This window comes from Zosterops lateralis, assembly GCF_965231275.1.
Source record: "Zosterops lateralis genome assembly, chromosome: 17".
Lineage (NCBI taxonomy): Eukaryota > Metazoa > Chordata > Aves > Passeriformes > Zosteropidae > Zosterops > Zosterops lateralis.
Genome location: NC_139777.1, coordinates 7,223,529 through 7,238,179, shown reverse-complemented (window position 1 = coordinate 7,238,179; position 14,651 = coordinate 7,223,529). Strand labels below are relative to the sequence as shown.

At 40.6% G+C, this 14,651-nt stretch overlaps 1 protein-coding gene across 2 annotated transcripts in view; it reads left to right on the top strand.

The window, feature by feature from the left end:
• The first annotated feature begins 467 nt into the window (after positions 1-467).
• The window catches only part of ZDHHC8 (zDHHC palmitoyltransferase 8), a 112,358-nt gene continuing 98,174 nt past the window's right edge, over positions 468-14,651 (top strand). For both annotated transcript variants that reach the window (XR_014591279.1, XM_083873662.1), the window contains exon 1: positions 468-679. Coding sequence is in view for 1 of the 2 variants with exons in the window: in XM_083873662.1 (XP_083729788.1) it covers positions 576-679 (104 nt within the window). In the remaining variant the exon portion in view is untranslated. The remainder of the gene's footprint in view (positions 680-14,651) is intronic.

Below are 14,651 nucleotides of genomic sequence, written 5' to 3'. Positions count from 1 at the left end.
CTACATTTGGCAGAGTGCAGCAGCTCCCTTGATACCGTGACTCTGGGTGCAGCAGGATGAAAAGCAGGGTGTATTCCCTGCCCGGGCAGGGCAGGATTGGCGCTGAGCCGGCGCTGTCCTGCAGGGCCCCGCTGGGAGCCGCTCCCTGCGCGGACCCCTCCAGAGCCCCGCTCTGCTGCGAGCTGCTAAGGAGCCTCAGAACCCCACACAGCGCCCTGCGGAGCTCAGCGCATTGCCGTTTTTCTATTCGGCGGTGGGGGGGGGAAGCTGTATTGTAGAAAGGATAGAACTGGGGCCCCCCGCCCGCAGGAGCTGCCCCGCAGCGGGAGCCCAGAGCAGCCGCGGCCCGGCCCCGCTCCCGTCTCCCCGCAGCGCTACCTTAAGGGGCTGGTTGACATCAGCCGAGTGGGCTGGGCGGTGTGGGTGGGATTTCCTGTGCTGGAGGTCAGCTGCTCCCGTCCCTCTGCCGTCCCTCCCAGCCGCCCGGGTCCCGCTCTCCCCGCGCCGGAGGGACCCGCATCCTCCCGGCTCCCTCCTCTCGGGTTGGATTTACATAGTGATGTGTAAACTACAGGATGCCCAGCAGCACTGGAAAGAGGTTTAAACCTACGAAATACATCCCGGTCTCCACAGCAGCTGCCTTATTAGTGGGTTCGACTACTTTATTTTTTGTTTTCACGTAAGTACCGCTCTGGCGGAGGGGGGGCCCGGGCTGGGGCCGGCGGGGGGAGGCGGCTGGGCTCGACAGTCCTCCAGGCCCTGCCGGTCCCGCTCCCCGCCCGCCTCTGCTATCCCTGCCCGGCTTCGCTTTGCAGAGCCTCACCATCTCTCCCTATCGTAAAACGTGCCCGACAGTCAGATCCACCATTTCACGGCACGTAAAAAGCCCATCAGACTCCCGCAGCTGCCGGCTGTGTGCCCCAGGGATGGCAGAGCCCCTGTGCGGGGCTGTGTGCGGGGGGAGATGCAGCCCCAGCGCCCCGTGCAGCCAGCCCGTGTCTCCGCTGCCCGGAGTCTGTGCTCCGGGAGGGAGAGCTGCTGGCCTCTCCCGTTAGTCTCTCGCTTGTCTCGGGGTTTATCCGCCACAGCCTTTTCAACTGGAAGGAATCCTATTCTAAGCATTACCGATTTTACATATTTTTTTACGTAACTGTTCCTGAAAGCTGGAGGAGCTAATGAACAAATTTACATTTGCTTGAAGGAAAGACGAGGAAACTTTTCCCTCTCTCTGTTTCTTCTTCTGTAATTCCCTTCTCCCTTAAAATGCAGGCTGGATCTGTGGCTGTCGGCTTGCAGCTCTCCTGTAGTTATATTAATATGTGAGTGCTGTAGTGCTTCGGCTGTTTCCATACACTGGAGTTCTGTGCAGGGCTGGCACCCTCCTGCAGAGCATCCAGAGATGCTACAAAACCGTGCTCCGAAAGGAGCTTTGATTAAGCTGCATTCGGGAAGGTGGAAACATGGCTATTGCATATTAAGATATATTGTTTCACTTATTTTGGAACTCTGGTTTCCTTGTTTTGCCGTTGCTATTTTTTAACCGAGCTCAGTGGAGCTGTTGGAAGCAGAAGGCTCTATAGGAGTGGGAGTATGTGTCTGTGTCATTATCTTTTGTGGTTTGGCTGTGATATGATTCTCGATGTTTCAAAATGCTCGTCGCTGGTATGGTAATCTCAATGTAGGATTTCAGAATAAAATGTAAATATTGTTTTGTCTAACAGTTTCTTAAATCGGAACAGATTTTGACACTGAGTTTTGTTCTTGACTTAATGTACGTTGATTTTTTTCCTTGCTTGTTTTCAGTGCATTTGATGTGAAGTATGGATAAATCCTTTCAGGATATTACACTTTCAAGAACTGGTCAAGTCTCAAGAGCTAGTACAAGTTATTAGCCTATCATTCATCATTTGAACATCTAATTATAGTTTGGTGCTCACAGGCAAACACAGGACAGAAGTAGGCTTTTGTCATGAACTTGGTTGACACTGGAGTGGTGAATATTAAATGGTAAAAAAAGGGGCCCTTAATGCCAGCATTTATTTTTCTGGCTGCTTGATGAATGGATGCATGCTAAGGTTGTTTTGGAAGCTGTATGTTTGTTTTCATATTATACTTCCCGTGAAGAGCTGCAAATTGCTTAGTGATGTAAGACTTTCCTGGTAACACAGTTGTTGTTGAAACATCCTTTTGGCAGCATTTGGTAGCAGGTCATCAATGGAGATGTTCGTTTTACAATTTGTACAGAAGAAGCAACTGCCTTTAGTCTATTACTGAATCTGAAACTTCACTCTGCTCCCTCTCTTATCAGTGAATAATTACATGCAAAATGAAGTATTTTAAGGATCTCTCCATATTGTAACTTGGCCTGTGTATCTTGAAGTGTTAGTAAATTTTTTGAGGATTGTCCCAGACATACGTTCTCTGCTGCTGCCAAGTCTTGTGTGTAATAAAAGTAACACATAATTGAGCAACTGTTGTCAAGCAGAATCTGAAGTCCTGTCCATTCAAAAATACTCAGATGAATTAGTATGGAATTGGTGTTGTTTGTCATGCTGAGCAGTTTTAGCAAAATCTGTCTTTGTTGTGGAATCAAAGCAAGCCATATGCATGAGATTAGTTTCTTTTGTGTGGCAGTGGGTTTTCCCCCCTGTCCTGAGCATTTCCATTTTTTATCTTTTTCCACAGGCAGTGTTTTGTCTCCTGAAGATCTTTTTGTTGTGATATGCTATTAAAGGCTGAGATAGACCTGAATTTTCAGGTGTGTTGATTTGTCCAACTCATTTGATGTTGGATAGAGCTTTGATATGCAGCAATTGAAACACTGGCCTAAAATTGTTTTAGCAATTTTAGCAGTGCTTTTGGTACAATCCATGCTTGCTTGTAGTAACATCACAACTTAATGAGATGAAGATTTACATGTGTGTTTATTAATTCCTTATTTGTGTCATTAAGCTCAAAGGCTGCTGTGTCTGCTAATGAAGTAACCTGTATAAATACATGAAACTGATGATGAACAGGATTCCTATCAAATTTTGGCTGCATATGAACTCAGTGGGATGTCAGGGATTAGAGCAACTCCAGTGCAGTGGAATTGAATAATAGAGGATAATACACGTGGAAAAATTGAATAAAAACTATTTTTAAACCACTTACTGAATAGAAAAAAAAAATAAGCTTTTTAGGGCACTGGAAATATTTCTGAGTAACACATATGAAAACAGAACCTCTGACTTGGCTTTTTCCCTAGACACGTTTGTGGTCTCATGCCACACATTATGAGTGTCTTCTGCTGGATGAAAAGCTCTTTGAACTTGAAGACCAGGGTTAGCTTTTTAGCAATGTGGTCTTTATTTTTAGCTTTTTTTCCAAACACCTTTGCTAAAAAGCAGCACATAAAGAGTATTTGAAATACACAGTGTCTGCTATTAGCTCATCGTGGTGCTGATCAGTGGTACTGTTATACTTAAGGAAAATTCCATTTTAGATTCTCCTTTATTCTTTTTTCCTCAGCTAAGCATTTAGGATTCACTGTATCACTGCTATATTTCTTCTGCTTTTATGAGGGGGAACTAAACTATTTAGCTATCAAGATTATTGCCTGGAAAAGCAACTAAATATTGCAGTTGTATTATTGCAGGCTTTTAGCACTCCATGTGTGTTCCTTCAGTAATAAATACAGTGTCTGAGTAGGTGGTCTAATTTGTCACAGTGGGAGAGTAAACAAGCATTAACTCTAAACATTATGAAGGAACATATCAATAATGTTGTATAGAATGATTAATTTACTTATATGAGCAAATCAAACGGTGTAATGAAGGAAGAACTAATTCTCATTAATATAGGACAAATCCAGTGATTTGGTTCTACAAACCTGAACTTATTTCTACCAAAATAATTTTTTCTTCATATTTCTCATAAGACTTTTTATTAGAGGTAACAATTTAACCTATTTCAGTGAAGTCTGGGCTCTTAAGCCTTGAACTACCAAGTGCTGTGATGTAAACCTAATTGTATGCATTCAAAGACCCTCTTTCAAGAACTTGTCACCTTATTTTAGGTTGTGCAACTTCAGTGTTAGCAGAGAATGCAGATTAATGGTCAACAAGCAGAGTGTCACCTGTGGCCAGTTGGAATCAGTGATCTAAAAGGACTTTGCCAACTTAAATGATTCTATAATTATTCTGGAGCTAGTAGTTCTCTTCACCTGCATAAATTGGCTGCTTACTGTGGGTGTTGGTGCTGAGAACTTGTTAGTTCAGCAGCTGCAATACCTGTATCTGGATATTACACAGCCAGCTGAAAGCATGTGGTTTTAAGGGCAAACTGTGGCTTATTTTAGTAAGGAGAAAAAAGCTCATCATTCTATCACTGAATGTTGTAGAGCTGAAGTTTCTGATAAAATACCCATTTTCAGACTATTTTCTGTAGCATGCAGCCTCTTGAGCATCTTTGAAATACAGTAGAAACATGTAATTCATAACAAAGGTCTAGGTGCTACTACTTCTTTGATATAATGGTAGTAACACTGCTGTATATTATTTCTTTAAATGGGATAATAAAATGGGTAATTTTCTGGGTGAAGTGAAAGCACAAATAAGGTGAAAACTCATTCAGTCAGTACTGAAAATGCGAACAACTTTGTTTTCAAGAGTCATAATGGGAGATAATCATAGATATACACCACAGACATCTGCAATTGGCACTCTAATGCAGTTTGTGGCACAGGGAGTCTAATACCAATAACCTTCAGGAAACAATTGAGGAGTGATAAATTGGTGTGGAACAGCAACTGAAGTTGAAGTCACAGTAGGGATGGAAACAAAATAGAGAAACAGCCTAAGCTTGTGCTGTTCAGATGGCAGGAGGAGGAAGAATGGCTGGTAGACTGTGTTCCATAGCAGGGCTGCTGGATTTACCTTAATAGGGAGGAGAGATTGGCTTCAGTTAATGAGTATTTAAAGAAAAATTGGTGTTTCCCCCACATTTGTGCATCACGTTTCTGCATTTCATGAACTGGAAAGACTCAGCATTTCTATAGTTAGACATACATGAATCCAGATGCACTTACGATACACTCACCCCTTAAATCATAAGCACTATCTCCTTCCTGCAGTTTTCTGGTCCTGCACTGGAACAGCCTTAAAATAAACAGGTAACAGCACTTTAAAGTTTAAAACTATCATAACCATCCTGGATGGTAGTTAATGAAAATATAGTGATACAGATATTTACCTAGAGTTCTTGAACTATATGTTAGATCTTTTCCTCCTATGACTTGCATATGTTCACAGATCAAAAAGGGAAAAATACAGTCTGCTGTTTTCACTTGGGTTTGTTTAGTCACTAGGAAAGGCCAAGCTAATAGAAGATCATCTTTGCTTTAGTGAATTTGATTTGTATCCAAAGATGTTTTCCTTGCCTAAAGTATTTAGTTCCAGATGTGCAGATGTTCACTTCTGCCAGTTCAGTGTTCTGATTTCAGTTAGAACAAATGATAAGATGTGATTTAAAATGTATTTTTACAGATGTTGTGGAGCTTCATCTGTAACACAGGTGTGTTTTATACCAGCCTAGAGGAAACAGGACTGAATGCTGAGAAGTAGATGCACAACAAAGAAAATAAAGATAAAATTGTAACTCAGATTCTTTTATCTTGATATGCTGCTGGACAGCATGAATTCTGCCTTAGAGTGTGGTCTTACATCCTTCTTACTGTTTGGCTTCTGCCTAATAACTTGCTGAAGGCTGTTTGTGGATTTGGGAGATCTCTGGTGGCAGTTGCTTGTGCTGTGTGATGCCAGATGTTCCAGGTGTGCTGTGGTGTGTATGAGAGCACATGGAAACTCTGCCACTCCACAAATCCACATTCCCTCCATCCTAACCAGATGGTCATATCAGATATCCTTGGCATTCTGAAAACTTTGGAGCACAAAGCTCCTCTACCTTGTCTGTTTCTAGCCATGCTGGGAGTCCATTTGATAGTGGTAATGCTAATTATGAAAGAACAAATTCCCCCCTCCTTGAATGTTCTTTCCACACCATTCTTCACTGTTTGGAATATTAACGTCTTTTTGATTTTTCAGGTTGTTTGTTTGTTTGTTTTCCATATGCCAAGAAATTTCTGGAGCTGGTAGGAGCAGCTTCACTGACAGCCATGCAGGTGACATTATACAGGGGAAAAAGAGTGTGCAAAAAAGTGTGCATCAGTTTAATCAGGTGAATTTTAAAACTGACTGCACAGTCACATACTGATTTCAAGCAGTGCAGTTTGGCCTCCTGAGATACCTTAACATTTTCCATGTTAGATGCATCTTTAATGGCAGGTTTTTCCTGTCCACTCTACCTGCAATCCAGAAGAGGTAACGCTTGCCTGCCTGACCTGAGTCATCTCAGTTGTCATGTCTATAAGCTTCTGAAAAATATTTACTTTTGTTATGACAAAGAAATGTCTTTTTAAGCTGTGGCAATTTCATCTTGCTATAAAGTTTTGGGAAATAGGATCTAGACAAACTTGTCATTCTAGATAAGACAGGCAGTCTCAACAGGAAAATATATTTAACTGAAGTGTGAAAAGTTTTTGGTTTATTTTTTAAAATGCTTTAAGAAGTCTCAGTTTTCTGCTTTTAGCTAGTTGATTTTATAATCTTTGCTTCCAAAGGCAGTGATATTTGCTTCCAATAGCAAAGCTGGCAATACAGGACATTTCTGAAAGCTATTAAAATTCATTCCTTTAGAAAAAAACCTGATATTTTATTATCAGTGGGAGTATTTTTTTCTTCCTGCAGTTTGAGAAAGTAAAAAGGAGAGTCAGGTTTGGTGAGGGCAGTAAATGGCTACACATGTTCAGCTGGGGATGCAGAGCTCTCTGCAGCCTCTGCAGTGGCATTTCAGTGCTCATTGTAGAGCCACTTTGAAAAAGGCAGAAGAGCTACTGGAATGGAAGTTATTGCTGTACATGGGCTACAGCTGTAGTCAGTGTGTGATTTATGCCAGTAGCAACCTCCTTTCTATTTTTCCTAATAAGCAGAGATTAAGGTCGTATGGAAATAGGAATGGGAGTGTCTCAGTTATGTCAGGGTGGGCCTCTCAGCCTTTGTACAAGAATATAGGAGCAATTTTTCTTTTTTTTTTGTCTGAAGTCCTTTTGAAGATGCTAATTTAAATACTGTCCTTGTTTGTCCAAGTATGCCACATGTGTATCTTTTATAAATAGAAACAATCTCTACAAGATTGTTCAAGCTCAATTGGTTTGTTAGTAATGTCAACTAAGGAATGTTATTGCTGAAAACACAAAAACTGAGAGAGAAATACATGTGGTGATCTTGGAGATCTGATTTTTGAGGTTCATTACCTGGGATAGTTGCTAATTATACACATAACATTATTGTGTAAACAATTTATTCTGCTGCTACCTGCTTCTCAGCTGAAATCAGCTGTAGGACCCTGTGGTGTGGGAGTCTCTGGGGGATCTGTGAGAGATCATCTGGAACAGGTTTTCTGTGCTTACGTAGTGTATAAGCTACAAGCAAACTTTTCAAGGCCAACAAAGGGAACAGCAAAAAGGAAATATGAGGCTTGTTCAGTTTGCACTGGATGATGTCTGAAATACAGCAGTAAAGCGGTGTAAGCCAATTTAAAGCATGAAGGAGATGCACACTGGAGTGGGGGAGAAGTATTGTAAAAGCTACACAAGCTACACTTGTTTAATCGGTGCAGAAGTGGAACACTGATTTACTGTCCTTTGATTCAAGCCAGTAGATACAACACTTATTTCTCTATAATCCAAGAGTAATGTTCAATTTGGCTGCACTGTTACAGAGCTGCTATTAGTTGATCATTTGTCACTGGGAGCAGCTTATGGAATTGAGAGGAAGAGGCATGGGGGTTGAGACAGAAATGCTGCAGTTTTTAATGGAAATTTTGTATTGTTCTTTTCCAAAGAATACCATAGACTGAAACTACTCAGCCTTGATCTTATTTTACCATGGAGAGGCAATTTTAGGGATCCTTACTTGGTGATTGGAAAAATTAATCCCAATGAGTACACCATAGTGTACTGTCTACTACATAAATCTTCAGCTAGTAATCTGTATCCAGAAAGAGGATTTAATTAGTCACTGATTGGTTTTTTTGCAATTACTAATGCAATTTAGCTAGACTTGCTTCAAAGCTGTCCAAAGTGCCTAAAATTCTGTGCTCTAAATGTGTTGTGAAAACACTAGTGGGTGCTTGATTATTTGTTTTTCTCAGGATGGATATTGTGGAATAAACTGTACAGTAACCCATATTTAGATATTGCAGTGGTTACCATGGTTCTCTGTGAAAGTGTAAACACAGAATTTGTGCACTTCAAATGTGAAATCCTTATGAAATACCTGTACTCTGCTGCTGTGTGTTCAGATCATCCAGCAACAAAAGACAGGGATGCCAGGTGCAGGAAAAATATCTCTTGAATTTGAAATCTAAACACCAAAGCAGCTGTTCGTGTATGTGTGCACCATGAAATAGCTACTCTCCAGAAAACCTTGGTACACACTCAGACTAAACTAATCACAGAATATTCTTAAATGAACAAATTAGCTTTTAAGTTGGAGCCCAACAAAGCAAACCTGAGACTGCTTAAATATATAAGGGCCTTCATAAATAAAGCCAGACAAAGCGTTATTCTCCCAGGATTCTTAAAACTAAATTGGCATTTACATTAGCTCTTATTCATGTCTTCAGGGAAATAATGTAATGTAATATCTATATCAACACAATTTAAGTACAGTTCTGGGAATAAGGAAAGCTTGGACATTTCTATAAACAAGCATCATTTTAATTTAAACCTGGGTCAATCATAGAAAGGCTTCAAAATGGAAAAGTTCAGCTTAAAACTTTTCTGCTTACTCTGATCCCAGTCGGCTAGGAGAGGCAGGTATTTTCTTATGGAAAAACACATCCTCTCCCCCTTTTCAGCCAGTTCAGTTTCAAAAGTTACTTTGGATTATTTTCATTGTGTATAACCTCCCTTTCAGTTCTTTCTCATGAGTGAGATCTCATTTTGCATGTTTAGCTTTCTCTGAAGATTAATGTTTGCCCCAGCAATAAGACTCTCCAGATGTGTTATGATCTAATAATGCTGTGGTTAACCCCTGTCTACTGTCAGCAGCTTGCCGAACCACCTCCTGTGTTTTACCAAACCCCAGCATTTGATGATGTAGTTTCCTGGCTCCAAACAGCAGGAGCCATGAGTTGTGTAGGTGGGCAGCTCTCCCTCCGTGGGGTTTGTGTCTGGCACTGGGCTCAGGAGCCACTGCCTTGAGACTTCCCTGTGGAGCCACGCTGTTAACCCGGCTTATACTCCAACATTCCAAGGCACAGTGAGGGAGCAGGGTCTTGAGGATGTTTGTATGGTCATCTTCATGTGCTCAGACTTGTGACTTTGACCAGTGACTCTAGGTCTCTAAGTTCTTATTTAATTTTGGGTTTGTTTTTGGTTTTGTTTTTTTTTTTTTAATTATTGTCTCATTTCTCTTTTGTGTTCTGCATAAGTCTCACATCTTTCTTTTCTCTTTGAAGCTGGCTTTGCACATACTGTATCTCGTGTAAATGGCTAATGAGTCTTTGTGGCAAAAACAGTAAGAGCGTCAACAGGCACTAGATTTTTTTTTTAATTATTAAGTTTTGAGAGTTCTGCAGAAAGAGGGATATAAAATGGCTGCTTTCTGATACATAGTACAGGTCAAACAGAAGGAGATAGGAAGCCTCTGAATCTGATAAGATGACTTCTAAATCATATGTGGAAGTTGTAGCATCTGTACCAACAAAGGAAATTAATATCTGCTACAGAAATTTCAGTGCAAAGACAATGCAGGACTAAAATAACAGGACTTTCTGGGTGTGGCCATTGAATCAATGTAATATTTTTTTTTTTAGTTGTGAAGCAAAACTTTTAATCCGTGTCCAGATAGTTATGTATCAGAAGTAAAATGCAAGGACCACCTCAGCTCCTCTTGGCAGAGCTCTGCTGAGAATGTTCCCTCATCTTACACAATCTATTAATTTTGAAATCAAAGCCAGTCTGTATGAGCAATGCTCTCAAGAATCTGACGGACAGTGGAGGAGGACAGGCAGATACAGGGCTTTTATAATATTAAAAGGGTTGGTTCCTTGAAATGAAATGGTTCCGGTTGTGTCATCTTTGTGTATTTTTAGAATATGGCATTTAAGAAATAGATTGCAATGATAATAAGATACAAAGTCTTACATGTGCCATTGAATTTGGCCTGCTGATGATAAGAAACAGGTTGGAATACATCTGCTTTCCTTCTCTACTGCTTCAATTGAGAAGACTTTGCTCGGCGAAAGCCATGCTACTCCTTAGGAAGTCACCATCCCTTCTGGTCTCCAGTAGTGTAACTTGTGAATAATGTCATCAGTGCTATAATCCCTGTTTACTTCTTAAACTGAGGAAGAGAGGCACTGTACATCTGAATTGCTGGTGCTTAACAAATTTTGCACAGATGAGCTAACTACAGGCTGAAGCCCCTGTCAGCCCAGGACTCAATGGAGATCATTCTTTCAGAGAAGGCTTCTGAAGATTTGCCTAATTCTACAGTTTCTGCTCCATCTAATGTCATTTTGGGCCATCCATTGTGCAGCAAGACTGTTTTGTTTCTTGAACACTGCATGAATGTCTGAATAGAGAGATAAGTGTTCTAAAGCTTTGTTGTCTCTCTTTAAAAGTATAATGGTAACATTGTAGTCTTTAAACTTTTATTTGTATGTAATTCCACAATGACTACTTACTTTTGCAAGTAATTTTTCTTGCATTGTATTACAAAGACTAGTGGGATAGAGCTAAACATGATATCTGTGGTTCGAGAACTGAAAAATTAATGATTCCTCCTCTAGCCTGCTGTGTTTGATTTATAATTCATATCTGATAAGAGACATGCTCTTCTGAGCTAGCTATCATCTCTCCATTTACATCTACGTGGGTTTTTAAAAATTCTTCTTGTGGTGAGTGCTGGGGGGTTGTGAATTTTGGGCCCTAGAATGCTCTTCAAGAAGGTTCTCAGACTCACATTTCTCCACCTCCCACCTGAGACTCTTTATCCTCTGTAGGATCTGGCTCCAGGGCCTGTGTTGCCCCCAAACGTCACAGCTGCTGTCACAGCCCACTGCCATGACCTGTGACTCTTACCATAACCCAAGTACATGGTTTACCTTTCAGAGGCACTTGACAGCAGAAGGAAATGGAGAACAACAGGGGTTTTAAGTGTCCTGAGTGGCTGCTTCCAGCCACTTTGCCTCTCAGGGGGAGGTATGGCTGTGGACTAAGCTATGAGCCCTTAACAGAACACTCTCACTTCCTATGTTTGGTCTTTTCTCTGGATCTTCCTGAGCTTATCTGGCTGCATCATGTCTGCCTCTTGTACTGTTTTTTCTTGCTGTTCTCAGTCTCTCTTGACAGGTGATCTCCAGGTCAGTCCGTTCAGGTGGATAAGGTCTTTTGCCCAATACACACACAAAGGGTGATCCACTGCTTGTTTACCCACTGAAATGCCAGAGTAGAGGCCTTAAAAATTGCAATTCAAAATCTAATCTCATCTGTTTGAGCTAGGGTGGCTTTTGCGGGTTGATGAAACAACTCTTCTGTATTGAAACTGTAAGTGCTCTCAGTGGGCCACTGTCTTTATTGTGACTCACGCATATTTGGCATCCTCTCCAAAGAAGCTGACCAACATTTCTATCTTCTTCCCTGCTAAAAGGTTCTGTATTCTTTGTGATATTTTTTGCTCCAGAACAGTAAGCTGAGTTGCTGGCTGGTCAAAAGGGAAAGAGATGTGTAGCAATTTGCCAGTTACATTGTCCTCTGAACACAAGAGCCCTGTTTTGAGGAGTGAGGCACTGATCCCGCATTTTTGTGATTAATGTGTTTTGTGCTTTTGTTTGCGTCTTTGAGAGTGACGTTATTTATTTTTGTTGCTTCAACTGTTTTGGAAATGAGAAAAAGCTATTTCGAGTGTAATACTGTCTTGGCATCATTAAAAACATATCTCTTCTTGCCAGTTTTTTTCTTGGTTCCCCTAGAAATACATTTATTTTGAGCTGCTTCTGCCATTGTGTATGTTGTGATAAGTCTCCAAAGTATCATACTATGCTTGTGTGGATGGTGGATGCTTGCATGTCTGATGAGGGATTGATTCCCCTGGGCATGTGAGTCCTGCCAACTCCTCAGTTAGAAAACTTGAGGTTTTAATATACATTCTGTGTTTTAGTCCCAGTTGGGCCTCTTCTTTTGGAAGGCATTTCTTTTCCTTTTTAATAAAAAAAGCTTACAGTTATATTGAGCTAGTTAATTAAACAGTCTGCATCTAATTCAGATCTCTCCTCTTAGTTTCCTTCTCACTTTTTCTTAGCTGTGCCTGCTTAAATAACCTGATGAAGCTATGTAAGAATTACTGAGATGGGTTGAAGCCCATCTAAAGCTAGAACCTGAATCTGATCTCCCGACCTGCCCATTAAAATCTCACTGCAAAGTGATTAGTCCAAGGTATTCTGCATGCTTGGTTTAGATCCCTTGGAGGGCTCTTGGTTCTCCTGGCTTGGCTGATAGTGTTCTTTCAGCTGCCTTTACCATGCACATGTCCTGGGCCTTACCCTTCTGAAGGATGACTGTCTGTGGCCCAAGGACAAGATCCTGTTCTGTAATTCTGAAGGGATGAGCTTTTCAACAGGAGAAAAGAATAACATTCTTCAGCTTCCTCTTGGAAACATCTGAATCATTTTGGTTAAAGACTAAATTGGGACAAATACTTCGCTTGAAGGGCAGAGGTAGCAGAAAGATTGCAGCCTAACACTTAATTTGGAAAAGTGATTCAGAATGGAAAACATGCAATATTGCCTTATATACCTGTGCCTTCTCAGTCCCATCAACAGATATCTGAACACACTCCATCAGCTTTTCCAATGACTGCTGGCCTTCAGGTGCTTCTTCTCACTCGTTAGTTTTCAAGTTGGTCTTTCTAAATTTCAGGAAATACTGACCTTTCCCTCTGAAAGTCAGTCCTCTTAAATCTGCTTCTTCCACAGGGTGACAGTCTTAAAAATGTATTGTTTGCTCTTTTTGTTCTTCTGAGTTCAGAAAACAGCGATTTAAGCTAAATTATCTCTTTTAGAAGACATTTCACACAATTTGCAGTGTGCACCCATTTAAGTGGTAGGGGGCAGGATGGAAAGACAGGAGAATATAAAGTAGTGCTATTATGAATTACTGTGCAGTAGGCAAGGATTTCTTTCATTCTCCCCCCCAGCCCCTCCCATCTTATATAACTAAGGAGGAAGTTTCAGGGTGAGAGGGGATATTCTGATTTCCAAGGCAGTAACACAGAAGGAATTTTGCATTTTCTCTAAGAGTACACAAACACTTCACTATCACTTTCCTGACATTACCTATGATATTTTGAAGGCTGTTGGAGAGAAGGTACATCAAGAGAGGCTTAGACTGCTGATTCTTACTCTATATTTGCCAGCCTTGACTGGGTCCATGTTCAAACAGCAGAAACCTGTCAAAAGTCAATACATCTACACTGAATTTCCAAATTATTATTAGTATTCTACATGCCGATTAGCTTTCTTTTTGTGCTTATTTACCTGTATCTTGGAAATAGTCTTCTAAAAATATTAGCAATAGCCGAATACAGGAGGAATGCCAGACTAGGCACACTTTAAAATACTCTCATGTATATGAAATCTAAAATTCTTTATTTCAAACTAAAGAAAATAGAAAGGAAAGAAGTCAGAACCCCTAAGGGAAAAGCACTGCTTGTTCAGGTCTCTTGTCATGGCCTATTTGATTTATAAATATAAAAAAGTGTTTCTGTTCTAGAGCTGTGGCTGGTCTAGTTTTCTTTGTTGTTCTCCCACAATGTGACAATCATCCAAAAAGCTTATTTCTGTGTGGATACCATTGGGGTTTTAGGTGCATTATGGTCTAAATGTATATCTGGATATAAACTGTCAATCTCCATTTTTGGGTGAGCCTTAAAGGAAGGTTCAGGCACAATAAAATAGACATGTTTAGTGACAGTTCAGCATCACTTCACTTGCCATGTATGATCACCCTATCAAGAGCTGCATCCTGCTGCGATGACAGTTTGCTGGAAGCTCTCCACAGATTCATTGGAAGTTGGCTGAGCCCCAGCTCCACAAATTACTGGTCAGAAGAGACTGTTTGTAGGGCAAAAATCTATCCAATTTGTAGTGTTGATTTGATTCTTTTTTTAATTAACACTTTAAAAAGTGTGTCAGCAGAGTGCCAAAAAGACAAGAAATGATCAGCTAAAACATTTTATTGTGGCATATGATGCTGTTCCATATTATCATGAAAACATGGCACTTAGATATGGCAATATTTTAATTCCTGTTACTTTTGTTCATTTTATGGGCAGCAGCAATTTTAAATAAACAGTCTTCCAAAAAGAATGCTGGGGTTTTTCCCTTTTTTCTTTTTACTTCTTCCCCTCAATTCTTATCTCCTTTCCCTGAATTCTCATTAAGTCCAGTATCTTATTGAATCTAAAGCTAACAAGTTGAATATTCCCCCCCTTTTAATTTTTTTGTAAGACTGCTTGCTTTCTGGTGTTTCTGGCTCTAAGAGGTGA